The following is a 14,686-nucleotide window of genomic DNA, read 5'->3' on the forward strand; positions in this document are numbered from 1 at the left end:
TCTGACATATATTTAAATCATATCGAAAATGAATACATTTTATCAAACAAAAACAAATATCATTCAAAAATAGTCCTATACAATAGATATGTCGATGACACCATTGTTTTGTTTGATGGCAATAAAAGGCAATTAGATCTACAATTAAATTATCTCAACAACATAGCTCCCAGGCTAAAGTTCACCTTGGAAACGGAAGAGAACAACGCAATTAATTTTTTGGATTTAACTGTAACTAAAATTAACAATAATTTTGATTATACAATCTACAGGAAACCCACGTTTTCAGTCCAGACCATTCATGCAACCTCATACCACCCACACTCACAAAAAATTGCAGCATTCAACTCAATGGTACATAGACTCCTAACGGTCCCTCTAAGTCCCACAAATTACAACAAAGAATACAATATTATTAAACATATAGAAACATCTAACGGCTACAACAGCAGGCTTGTAGACAAACTTATAACCAAACACCACAAAGGGAAGGTCAAACAATTGGACGAGCGTAAGAAGTACGTTTGTGTTGAATTTTCCCACACATTACAAAATTGCCTATCCAAAGAGCTTCGTAGGCAGGGAATAGAATTAACATTCAAAACCACAAATCGTACTCGCAATACCCTGTCACAGACTGAAAAAACAAGAGAGAAAATTGAAATGACAGGTGTTTATAAAATTAAATGCCAAGATTGTCCAAGCCAATATATAGGTCAAACAGGTCGTGGGTTCGTTACTCGTTACAATGAACACAGGCCCAAACCACGTTCAATCAAACAGAATTCAGCGTTCGCCCAACATTTGATTGACCTAAACCATAATATGAGTGGGATTGCTGACGGTCTAGAGGTGCTACATGTATGTAGAAAAGGTAGTAAATTAAACACGCTTGAGGAATTTGAAATATACAAATTATACAATGACAACACCGCAAGTGGACATATCCTCAATGAAAAACTACAGTTTCGTTCACACTCCATCTTCAATGTTTTAATAAACCAAAGTAACCGACCACCTGGCCTTTGTCCTGCTGATAACGTGGACAACAATGAGCAAGGAGTCTGACGCTGCAGTCTACTACCTGCGCCGGGACCGTCCGCGTCTCGTGATAGGCCTATCTAAATGTTATGTTCGTAATTCGTTTCGTGTTATTTATTTATTGTATGCGTGTGACAGCAATGTCTTACTGTGTTTGTACCCTGACGATACCGTATTAACGGCGAAACATGTAGGTTTTTAGCCTAACACATCATTTGGATTACTTGACGAGGTAATTATACCACAATACTAGGGTTGCTTTCAGAGAGGTGAAAGCCAGTTGAGCGGAACAAACGTGGTTTGATATTTGTATAAGTAACTAAATGTAAAAAAGTCAATAGATGTACTAATGTTGGTTTTATGGTTTTATTGATTAAAATTATAATAACTCGGACGTATGTATAGTCCGTGGCTTGGCAATCAAATAACAGTATTTATATAGGATAGGCTACTGTTGTCAACATTTGAAATTACTGAATTGTTACCAAATTACTGTTTCACAAAACGCAGATTCCATTTTCAGCAGAGCCACTAAAATGAGGATTTGCCGAACAATTATTAATATTACAGAATTGTATTTAATGATATACAACTTTTCACATTTCATAAATTACATGTTAGTTTTGCTATGGTCAAAGGTCCAAATACAAATGTTCTTTTCATTTGGTTTTTATGTAGTAATTTTCTAGAATCATTGACTTTATATAAAGACAATGCTAGAATACCATAGATGGCTTGTTAATACCATAATGCAAGCATTTTTGTAATCGTTTCCCCGTTTAACCAACTATTCCAAAAGATAAAAATTACATGGTTCAACACAAATAAACAACCCGATCACCTACCTATAACCTACACTTTACCTTCCTAATCTAACCTTACTTCAAAACACTGATACTCATAAACCACGAATACTCATAAACCCCGACCTACCTTCCCCACATGCCGAAATTAGATCAGTGTTCAATCTGCGTTTTATTAATAAGTGTAATAACTTACTGCACCGTCGATGTAATTCAACATAATATAACCTGTGAGGTATTATCGGATTAAATATCGATTTCGATGCGGTTCGATATATCGCTTATTAGATTCTGATTTCTAACATTGGCTGTTTCTAAATTCTAATCAGCTGGCAACACAAATAGGTTCCCAAGAAAGTAGTCACCGCGGTCCGTATCCCTCCGCTTCTTGTTTATGCTCCGCGCATTGAGAAAGTAGTTCCGTATATTTTCTCAATTTTCAGTGAATTCCGCGCCTTGAAAAAATGTTTTAACGGCATTTTCTTGTTTATTAAAATCATAGGAATGGTTTGAAAACGTTTAAAAGAAAAGTCTAGAAAGTTAAGAAATACCTTATGATTCTCTTGTTTACATTTTTCTTGTAAACAAAAAACTGTCATATGGCTACTTTAGTCCCATAAGCCTAATGTTAAAAATTGGAAATTTTAAGTTCGTTTTAAATTGCATTAGTATTATCTAATTGAAATTTGCTTGTTTGAAAACCATCTCACTATTAGTCTAAGTAATTTTGTTAAGTTTGGCTGAAATGCGTTCAGCCGTTATTGAGTGATGTCTCTCTATTTGTTGCATTGAAGTTGATCCCAAAGAGCTACGCTCGCTTCGCTCGCTCCGCTCAATTATAGTCATTTATAGTAATCCAGGGGCCATTAACATGGAATTTAATAGATATAAGATAGTTCAATAACAAATAGTTTAAGAACTGCTGTGATAAAATCATTTTCCACTGATTCCGTAATGTAACGTTATATTGCAAAACATGACATGATAAAGAAGAAAATAAATTTTGAAATCAGAAAACAACATTGCAAATACTTATTTGGTAGAATTCAGTACCGGTAACTCCCAATAAATATGTGATGTTTGAAATACAATTTAAAATTGAACAGCTGTTTCATTAAAAAGTATTATTCACATGGCCAAAATGTAAACAGCTCTGTGGATGGATCTTTAAAGGCTTCTGGGGCAGAGTCCTAAGGGATTTTGCTTCGTTTTTCTTTTGATAACTCATCTACAGACCAAGACCTTTCTTTGGACACCTCTCCAAGTTTCTACGCCCAGCCGTTCTCTCACATTAGTGGGGACTAAGTTTCCAATTAAATATTTAGATTATTCCCCCATGTTAATCTTAAGGGAGAAACTCCAACTTTGATGGCCTGTGGGGCAAAGCCCGAGGATTTTTATTACAGGAATTGGTGAAACGGGGCGTCTACACAAAAAATACTTTATTTTGACACGTCGTTTGTGAAAATCCGTCCATTATTAACGGAGGAGTAGTGTTTCGTAGAAATCGCCTTCACGTATTATATATAAGGATATGAAAAATCATAAGATTAACATGGGGAACTACAGAGCCACTGGGGCGGAGCCCGAAAGGGTTTTTGAGATAAGAATATGCTTTAATGTGAATCGGGAATGTGAGCTATCATCATGCCAAATTTCAGCCCAATCCGTCCAGTAGTTTATGCGTGATTGAGCAACACACACACAAACACACTCACACACTTTCAGATTTATAATATTAGTAAGATTATTGTCTTATTGTCCATGATTTTAAATCTTATTAAATTTAAGACCATATTTCTTGGTTAATTTAACCAGATTATGCAATAAGTTTGGCACTATTCTGTGCTTCTCAATTGGCAGAGAACAAAAAAGTGAACAATGGTTCTTTAAATCTGTCATACTGTACCTACAAACCCAAAATTATTGATTTTTTTAAAGTAAAACTATATGTATAAAGTATGTTATACATAATTCAAATGCACATAGATTTCATTAAAATAAGTAATTTGTACGATTTGAGATTTGCCTGTATAATTTGTATGGTGGTATAGCCTAATTGACTTTTTAGAATGATTCACAACATAACAACCACAAACATAAACTACAATAATAATAATCATCTGTCACAAATTCAAGTACAATTAGCATAACATTAAATTATATGTAATCATTAAATTATTTAACCCTGTACTGCATCGTGGATCATTTATGATCCAACCATTTCTTTATTATATTTTTTGGTTAAAAAATTGTTTGTCAATCTTTAATGCATGGCAAACCATGGGCCCTATTTTTGAAATGGTTGACTGTTGAGTCTATCGTCAACACTCAACTCGACCAACAACTGGATTTGGTATTTTTGAAACCCAACAGTTGGGAAGCGAGTTGGGAATCACTAGTTGAGTGACTCGTTTTGGAAATGTAGAGCATACGACCGCACGAAATTCAGATGACGTCATTTTGAACCAATCACAGTGCAGTAGGCAACTCTACACTGTTCCGTTTCCTCTAACCGCTCAAAACGATTTTGAAGTTTAGTTTCGGCATTGCTAGCATCAATCGTCGACACAATCACTACTATGTCGTATCAACAACCGCAAAGTGGGAAAATGTCCGAGAGACAGAGGGATTTCCTTATAGCATTTTTAGAACAAAATCCGAAGTTGGCGACGAACCAACTAGATGCATATTACACAAGGGAGGTCTCCAACAAAAAGTGGGAAGAGGCCACCATTAAGCTAAATAGCCTTGGAGGAGCATTCAAAACAGTCAAACAGTGGAAAAGGGTAAGTAACCTAATAATAGGAGAAGATATAACCATAGATAAATCATATAATTATTTTACTACTAAGTTATTAATGTTCAACCTTTTGGTATAAGAAAACACTAAGTTATAACTTAGGCCTACTTAACTTAGGGTATGGCAACTAAAAATAGGTTCTTAAAGGCCCAAAATCTATTCAGCCTAAATCCTCTGTTTGACTGGTATAACAGTACCATTATGTTAATTATTAAGAAGGGCTAAGAATAGGCCAAGTTTTTAAAATAGGCTATGAAAGGCCTAAGCTACGCTAAGTTATTCAAAGCTTATCTAAGTTATAGGTTATTTAACAGTCATTAATTTTAATTGTATGCCTAGTTTTAATAATAAGGCTATGGCAAGCTCAAGCCATTCATAACTTCTAAAGGTTGTTTTAACAGTGCCATTTTAAGTTATTTATTATTTAGGCTATAACAAGTAAAATCTACCAGAAACCTTGCGTTCTCAGTTTAAGTTAATACGTTATAGGCCTATTTGTTTGTGAGGGGAATATGAGTTAGGCCTAGGTTATGGACTTTGGTGTTTCCTAACAGAAACTTATTTTTAAGAGGTAGGCCCCTATGCCTACATAACTTTCATATCAGAGTTATTAACCCTCTAGGGCTGCCCTGCACCCATTTACGCCAAATTGCTCGGCGCCCTGGCAATCCTGCAGAGTTGTTTTTTACTATTCGCAGGGCCTAAACAACTGGGTACTTTCCCAACTACTGTTGAATCTAGTCATTTTTAACTTAAACTTACTTGTTTCATTAAAAAAAGGAGGAAATTTAGAATAACATAAAACCATGCCATTCGCCTATTGGGACCTGATGATTGGAGTGTCCAATAGAAATCAATCACGACTCAACTTAACATCTTTTATATCTTGTGAATAGTACGCGTAAATATATGTTTTTAATGTTATAAGATATGTTTAGTTCTTTAATTTACTTTCCAAAAATGTAATAACACGTACAATGCCGAACAAGAAGTTATTTTGTTTTTAATTTATAAATGTGTTATTTAACTTACTGAGTGAATATTCGATAATTTACTTTTTTTAGCAAATTTCCCATAACTTATGGAGGATAACCTATCACCGCAGGTCTCATGAAGACCTAGATCCGGGACCAATTTACTTTCTCATTTTGAGGTCCCCAGGGGCCAAAAACACTCTTTGTTCAAATTCAAATACAGTAACTTAACTTATGTGTCCGTTAAAGCAAAAATGATTCGATTTTGATAAAATTTGGTATAAACTTATTTTTATTCAAACGAGTTTGCAAACCACCATAATCGGATCATGGGAACAAAGTTTATGGGGGTTTTAAGGAGTAAAAAAATTCATTTTCACCCTTAAAACCAAAAATTTTATAATTTCTCTCCATATCATTTTTGCAGAGTTTAAAAAATAAATAATTTTTTAAATTGCATTGTAGTAGCCCAACTATTCCTCAGAGATAGGTCACTTAAAAACCAAATTTAAAATTTCCATGTTATTCTTATGGAAAATAAATAAACTGTTGTGATTATTTTGTTTAATTTAGCCTATACCAGCTATCAACAATGCAATAAAAAACCACATCTCAATATCTTCCCTGTAGAAGCAGACCTAAGTACAGTACTAAATAAAACTAATGTTTTAAGTTCTTGATTGGATTGGAAATCAATCTGACAATTTTGAGAAAATATTTTAGTAAAAATCCAGCCAGGTAAATGGAAATTGTTTGCAGGTTAGCTGTGATAGGGGTGTTTAATTTTAGGGCAGTAACTGGACTAAAAGTAAAATAAATTATCTGCTATGAATTCTTGTGTGTCCAATGGAATTTTCTCAAAATGTGACATTCTCTTAGAAAATCTTTTAGTACCTACCAAGTCCATCTAGTTTTAGGTTTGTAATTTTTAATGTTAACAACAAAACCAACTGTTGACAGAGAGAAAGTTACTCATTTAGACTTTGAATATAACTTACCTGATCAGTATTCATTATGAGTTTTTCTTTCAATACTATTAATAATGATGAAAATCTAATTAGCAAGATCAATACCCGCCAATTTCTTAAAAGCTGTACTTAAACTATTTTGGATATGTCTTGTTTGATGCCTGTTAATTATTTACAGACATGGACTGATCTAAAAGTAGCCAGCAAGAAAAAGGCAGCCAACATGAGAAAGAATAGTTTGAAAACTGGTGGAGGGCCAGTTTCATCATCCTCCGAAGACGATGAAGATCAAACAGCTATGCCTGTGACTAGCAAAGAGCCTGCAGCCTCGATGCCAGCGACCGAGAGGGTGCTTTCACTTCTTGGTAAAACTGCTGTGGAAGGAATCAGAGGGATAATGGAAATAGGGGTAAGGAATATAAATAAATATTGTTAACTCTTTTTGTCTCTAAAGAATTGCTCTTAGGAGAGCAAAAATAAAACTTACCAAATAAAGTCCTATGATCAAAGGTTTGTTCATTTTACATTTTTCTTGAGTATTTAAAAAAGACATAAAACATAACACCCTACCTATTTAATTTATTTATTACAATATCGACAACACATGCCCGAGAATTAGTTTTTTATTTTATATGAAATAGGGTAATACAAATAAAAGTTTAAAAAATTTTAAAATTCTTTTAAAACTGTTATTTTTATAAAGGAATTCATTAAAGTTGTGAAAAGTATTTTCAAGCCAATGATTTCTTAGCTGTAACTTATTCTATTCTAAGGAAGGTGATTTTTTTTTTAAGGAATTGTTTTATAAATTTAAAATTGTTTAATAGTTTATTTAGAGCTGAAACAAATAAAAGATAATAAATCTGAGCTAGTTGCATAGCTGGTATAAATGAAAATTAGAGGACCTTTGCACAATTTTATATTATTTTCATAAGTGTTTTTTCTCCTGTTTTCAGTTGTAGACTATTTTTTTATCTGATTAAAAATGTGTCTAATGGTGGAGCTGTTTTGTTGCAATTCACTTTAAAACAGTTGAAAAGAAAGCATTTGACAGGGTCCTACAGAAATAAATCATAGGGTAGGAGTTGAGAGGACTTAATTGTTTAAATTACCCCTATGCCATGTGCTAAATCATAAGCTTTCAAACGAAATCTCAGTCGTAAAAATTAGTCCAGTTAGCTTGAATGAAAAAGAAACGTTACAGAAAAATCTTCTTAAAATAAATAATATAAATTCGTAATGTAAAATATTGTATAACTGATATACTTTAACTGTATTAAAACAAATGACAATTAACAAACAATTTATTAATACAATACAAACATTAGGAAAACTACATGCAAACTTGAAGAATTAGCTGATAAAATTTAAAGTATTTAATATTTATCAGTAACAATAGCACTCAATTACATGAAAATATGAAACAATATACAGATTACAAACAGGTTACATGTGACAAAAAATAAATAAAATAGCCCATCAGTCTATTTCTTAAGTTAATTTTTTATCTTGATAATTAACTCGTCTAATAGATTTGATTCTTGATCATTTTCTGTTGAATTGGATGAAATCTATTCAAAATTTTTTTGGTTGTTGTTTGTATTTACTTGAGAAACTCTTTGCACAAAAATTTGCAAAATTTTGATGGAAAAATGTCTTTTCAGATAGATGCACCACAGTATGCAGAGAGTGACTATGAAGATGACCCCCTCCCTCCCCCGCCAAAAAGACCTAATCTTAGGGATGGAGGTAAATCTTTTATAACTCAATGACCCACCTCTTCAGTTAATACCAGCCCATAGCGCTAGTGTGGACATTTTAATGATGTATCTCATTAAGTTCTCTGAGCTGTATTTTGTTTTTCAAGTATCTTACAAAAAATTACTTTAGCTCTTTTACTTTTAAGTTATTTTCAGTAGTAAAAGTCGGCTAAAGTAAAATCAAAATGGTAAAATTTAAGTGGGATACCATGATATAAGTTCATAATTTTATTCATTGCACACCTTGGGTAATAAAAAATCTTATAAATGTGTGTTGTTACAATAAATAGCAATTGCAATTGTTGTCTGATTTAAAATTTGGTGTGCCCTCTTTATGTTTTCAGATCATTCGCTATAAAAATCATACGTGAACAGGACCAGTCAAGTCATACCACACAAAAATACATCCATACATAGGTACAATCAGGTTCAAAACCTTTTTGTAGTCGGATGATTTTAATTTTTTCTCATACCCAAATCTCTTGCTATTTTTGCTGATGAAAGTTTATATTTTTTTAAACATTATGTTTTGTTGTTCATAGAACACAAAGAAGTAGTTTCAAAGTGACACTTAAGTATTTTTTATTTCATTTTTCAGATTCTCATCTAAACTCAAAGAGGAAGGTTGTGGGAGAGTGGGTGGAAAATTCTAAGAAAAAGGCGGAAGCAATGCAGAGCATTGCTTCTGCCCTTAATCACATACCAAGCGTTGCTTCTGCCCTCAACAATATCGCCAATCAAATTGGGAGATTGGCAGACTGCTTCGACACATACAACAAAGCTACAATTTAATTAGGAATACTTAGGAATTAGGATAATATCTTAATTAACAAGTAGCGTGTTATCTTGGTCAAGTCTAGAAATTTCGGGAAATTTTAAATCTCTTTACACGAGACGAGATTTCTTTTTGGCCGAGATTTTTATCGAGACGAGAATTAAAAAAAAAAAAAAAAAATTAAAAACGCCTGCAGAAAGTCAATGCAATACCCGCAATACAGGAGCGTGTTGTAGTTGCATTTCCTTTGCGAAGGCGTTCTTATTTAATTAATTCTTTAAATGTAAATATTACTTTAATTATTTTAATAATAAACTAACTGTTGTACCCGTGCTTTGCAACGGGAAAAGGACACAAAATAGACACATTTTAATCTTTATCTCTTGCATATAACACATCCGCCAACGCTTTTAGAAACAAAATTCAACTGTTATAGCCTTAATAGAAACGTTTAAGTTATATGACTTTTAAATCTGGTTAGTAGTGGATAGCACCATTTTGGTTTTGATTAATTTTAAATCTTGGGTTGGCTGATATGAGATTTACCTTATATTTATTATTGACATTTTAAATTTTAATTTTGAAGTTGCAAAAATACTAATGATTAAATTTAAATGAATTTTTTTTTTAAATTTCACTCTTCTTTATATTAAACTAGCTGTAACCCGCGGGCTTTGCCCCGATTAACTTCTTAATTTTCAAGATTATCTCGTTCGCATGGCTCAATCACGTCCTGGTTAAAGTTTGTTCGCTACGCTCACTCACCTTTAGGTTGGAGCTCGTTCGCTACGCTCACTCACCTTTAGGTTGGAGCTCGTTCGCTGCGCTCACTTACCTTCAGGTTAGCTCGTTCGCTACGCTAACTCGCCTCCAGGTTATAGTTCGTTCGCTACGCTCACTCACCTTTTGGTTGCAAATTAGCTGTTGTCAAAAATGTAAAAGAAATAATAGTGCTGCACCCTGTTGGTAATCCTTGTAACTTTAATGCTATTGAACATCATAGAACAGAACCAACTTGTTTAGTTGAAACAGCTGTTAAGATTCAAATATTCCATTTCTCATAAGGTTAACATGGGAAACTCCAGAGCCACTGGGGCGGAGCCCGAAAGGATTTTTGAAATAAGAATATGCCTATATGTTAATCGGGAATGTGAGCTATCATCATGCCAAATTTCAGCCCAATCCGACCAGTATTTTTCGCGTTCACTTGTCACAAACATACATCCATACATCCAAACTTTCTCATTTATAATATTAGTAGGATCACAAATCCGTCGATCTTCAGTTTCTTCACTCACAATAAATCATTAGCGAAACTAAGTCAGCTGTTATAAACTTTAGAAATATTGCTGTGCTATATCAATACAGTTTTTTTGAAATTTTAAAGAAACTATATCTATATTTATTTATATTATATAAAGATACTTATTTATTATTTACATTTATATTTATTTACTATTTGTTCATAACTGTGATCATGGCCTAAGAGCCAGAAACATGTAAGTTTATTCAATAAATTAATAACTTAAAGGGTACTAAATGTTTAATTATTTATTTCATTTATTAATATATATATACATATATATAATTTTGAACGAATGGTGTTTTTGGCCTCTGGGGACATCAAAATGAAAAAGTAAGTCGGTCCCGGGCCTAAGTCTTACCGTGCCACCTACGGTAATAGCTACTTCCCTATAGGGAAATTCGCTAAAAACAATGTGATGTGCAAGTTATGTTAATCTAACACATGTAAAGCAGTTAGAATTTATTTAAAGTAGCCTCCGAATTCATATAAAACATCTATACTTTGTAATTTTAATACTGTTTCCATGAAAACATATCAATAACATTATTTTCATTACTTAGACGCTTTAAAAAATCCAAAGCAGAACCGGAGTTGATACAGCAACGGTTATAGAATTTTTTTCTATAATCATTGACATAGTTTCAGAGTAAATAATCCATGATAAAAGGTTAGATGAAAATAAACCTACCTCATAGTTATGGAAAATATTATATTTAATTTCTTTGTATCAGCTGTCTTAAATTGTGAAATATGCAGTTTAGCAGTTCTTCTTGTTTACATTTCAATGTCAAAGCAAGTGTAAACAAACATTGTTAGTGTTCTCATCACAGCCATGGAGACCAATCAATATTTGCTTTTAAAATGTTCACCTCAGAACTTTTAAAGCCAAAGGGGTAAAGCCTACGGTCAGTTTTGAAATGTGAATAGTCCTATAATGGTCCTTGGTATGGTAGCTATATTTTTGTATAATTTAAGCCCAGTTGGTTCAGTAGTTTTTGCACCTATTAGTAATACACATACAGACACCATTAGATTTTTATATAATAGTATAGATATATTAAGTGAATATTACTTTAATAACATTTGAGAAGTTTTGTTAAGTGTAAGCAGTGTGAGGAATGTTTTATTACTATAAAAAGTCAAAACAAGTAACTATTTTATAAAAACTAATATTGCTTTTATTTTATGATTTATTTTATTTTAGGATAAGTTGAACTCTATCCTAACTGATATCAGTTTCCTAATCGTAGGCATTTTTAATAAGTTAAGCGTTAAGTTTAATAAAAAAAATGTTATGCTGATGTTTTTTAATAAAAGATTGTAAATATTCTTGCCTATTATCATTATTTTTGTATTTAAACAGTCATCTAACAATGTTACAAAATCAGGTAAAAATTTTGAACGTGCATTTCCCGTTGTGTATGAGAAGGGAAATCCCGTCTCGATCTCGTCTCGAACTAAAAATCCAATCTCGTCCATCCCTAAATTTAATGCAATTGAATTTTCTGGACACTATCACTGTTTGTTTTAAAATGTTTGTATTTTTTAAAGTTAGCATTAAGTACTTTTTTGTTGAGTTTGTTGTTTCTTTATTTATGAATGTTATTAGATTTTACGTTAAATTAAGTGTAAATAAAATGTATGGGTGAAAGAATGTGAAAAACTGATTTATACTTCCTATGAAATTTTCATCTATGTGAATTTACTATGATTGATGGTTATTTAAACGTCATACTCGATGAAGGATTTTGAAGTGATTGATGTTTATCAGGTTAAAATTGCAATTTGTACAAAACATTTCTAAATGTGTTTTACTCAGTCTGTTTGTTAATTTAAATTTTATGAAAATTCATAAGTTACATTTTTCATCGCCCGTGAAATACAATTAATATTACAATACATTTTAGAGAAATTTAATTTTCATAAACTTTTATATTTAAAAATTTCTTTCACCTCTCACGAATTCTTACACAAAACAATCTCAAATTGAAAAAAATATGATGTTTTACAATAACTAAAGAAAAAAAATTGAAAGAAGAGCATACAATTTAAGTATAGAATAATAACAAAGAAAGAAATGGAAGAGACATTTAGTTGAAATAATTTCTGACAATTCTGTCCCTTACAATCAACGCCCTTCTGTAATTGGCATTGTTGCCTTGGGCAACCACTGGTACGTCTTCATCATTAACTAGGCGTTCATCTACATTTAAGAGTAGTGGAACATTGTCCCTGAGGCACAAATTGTGCAAAGCTGCACAGCAATTGATGATCTTGGCGGCCGTTGGTGGATAGTAGTGGAGCGTCCTATCCCTCAGCAGGCAGCGAAATCTATTCTTCAGAAGGCCAATGGAACACTCAACAATGGCCCTCGCTTGCCGGTGCCTCTGATTGAACCGGAACTCTGGTGTACCTTCTTCTGTATGTTCAAACGGTTTTATCAGAGAGGGCTCCAACCCATATCCGCTGTCTCCTGAAACCAAAGAAGGAGAAGGATAGGGTGAGAGAGGGAAGGAAAAGAGTGAGGAAGACAGGTGATGCTTCTATTCTGATGCTAGGAATAGATTGTTAGGGTGGACTTAACATCAGGGGTAGATTAAATAGTTATTGGTTGTGGGAACGTACAGCTCAAAATTTTAATTTCTAACATTTCGTTGACTTTCCTGAAACATATTAAATAACATATATAATAAAAAAATTCTGTAACAATTACACAATAGTTATGGCAGGATGATCCGCTATCAGGCAGATAAACAATTTACCTCTTGCCTTCTTGTCCAGTGAATATTGATCTCGGAGTACTGCAAGGTTCATGCTGACTTAAACTAGTCTGTAGATTTATAAATAAAATCAATTTCCATAGCACTTATCTAACAACAATATAAACAATACATTTAATAATACACTATTACGCCCTGCGGTACCGGCAACGATGGCGCGGGGTGGGAAATGTCCTCCTTCCCCAATGTCAATAACCTTGCTTTGATGTAAACTCAGCCATTGCCGGGGAACGTTATAATCGTTGCTAGCCTGTAGCTTAGAATGGAAGCTTTTTTCTGGTGTAGGTTGGTACTAAAATTTGCTGTAAAATCCCTTCTGACAATTCTTTGATTTAAAAATCCATTTTTAATCCCTAAGCTGTGATAGTATTTAATAAAAATAGGTATTTATTTACCTTCGTCTACAGCTCCAACTGTTGTAACTTGAGTTACGGACGTTTCGGCATTATAATGCCAGCGTTAGACGTGGAACATTCAGCTTAAGTAGCGTCGTCATAGTCAAAACACGAACAACATTTTACAATTAACGAAAATACAACGAATAACAGACATCCAGTTAAGATCGCGGCAATGTAAACCAGTAACAAGTGTGCGACAGGCCTGTTATTCGTTGTATAATCGTTAGTTGTGAAATGTTCGTGTTATGTGTTTTGACTAAGACGACTACTTAAGTTGAATGTTCCACGTCTGACGATGGAATTATAATGCCGAAACGTCCATAACTCAAGTTACAACAGTTTGAGCTGTAGACGAAGGTAAAAACCTATTTTTAAATGCTTTTGTTCCGGTTCCGTCAATTTTCTCTCTTTGAGCCACATTACAAAGACACTGGCTATGGATCTAGGCAGTGCTGCTACCTTTGGATGTTTCAGTAAACTATGTCCACTCTCGGAGTAACGCAGCACAATCACCGTTGCTCTTTTTTTATTCGTCAGAATGAAATATTTGAATGCCAATTGTGTTCACCGATTCAGTTGTGCGCCAAGGCTCGCGCGGGCCTCGCCGCCATTGGAGCGAGCCTGTTTGAAGCTATGCCGCACTGAACGTGTTAATGTAGGGCTAAAGTAAGAAAAATATTTGATTTGTATACCTATGAGCCAAGTACTTTGATCTCTATGGTAAAGATTTTGGAGGTGGCCTCTTAAGCCACTATTCCTCCAGATGAAGGAGTCGTGCGTGCTCCCAGGAAATCTCGGCCATATGGAGAGGATCCTCCTTTCTGCGTCTGAAACCTTAATTGACAGTAAATAAGAGTCAGTAAAATTATATTGTTTTTTTTTTCAAATTTTGTAATGTAAATTTCAATACCCTCACCCCCTAAGGTTGTACACAAATTTGTTACGCTGTTTTCTGCCTCAGTATGGTACAGCCCTAATTTTCAATAACTAAATTTGGGTAATATTTTAATTAAATCTGTGGTTTAGGCTGCTGTACAGTATATTTATAACATTTACAGTTACATTCTGGGTAACCTTT

General features: G+C 33.4%; 1 protein-coding gene across 1 annotated transcript; it reads left to right on the plus strand.

Moving 5' to 3' along the window:
- Positions 1-4,426: 4,426 nt before the first annotated feature.
- Positions 4,427-9,141, plus strand: LOC128995587 (uncharacterized). Its single transcript, XM_054420604.1, has 4 exons — positions 4,427-4,633; positions 6,768-6,998; positions 8,254-8,338; positions 8,948-9,141. Exons 1-4 carry the CDS (start codon positions 4,427-4,429, stop codon positions 9,139-9,141), a joined length of 717 nt encoding a protein of 238 aa, XP_054276579.1.
- The last annotated feature ends 5,545 nt before the right edge of the window (positions 9,142-14,686 follow it).

This window comes from Macrosteles quadrilineatus, unplaced genomic scaffold (genome assembly GCF_028750875.1).
Source record: "Macrosteles quadrilineatus isolate MER2022 unplaced genomic scaffold, UCM_ALF_1.0 Scaffold_5__1_contigs__length_97177068, whole genome shotgun sequence".
Lineage (NCBI taxonomy): Eukaryota > Metazoa > Arthropoda > Insecta > Hemiptera > Cicadellidae > Macrosteles > Macrosteles quadrilineatus.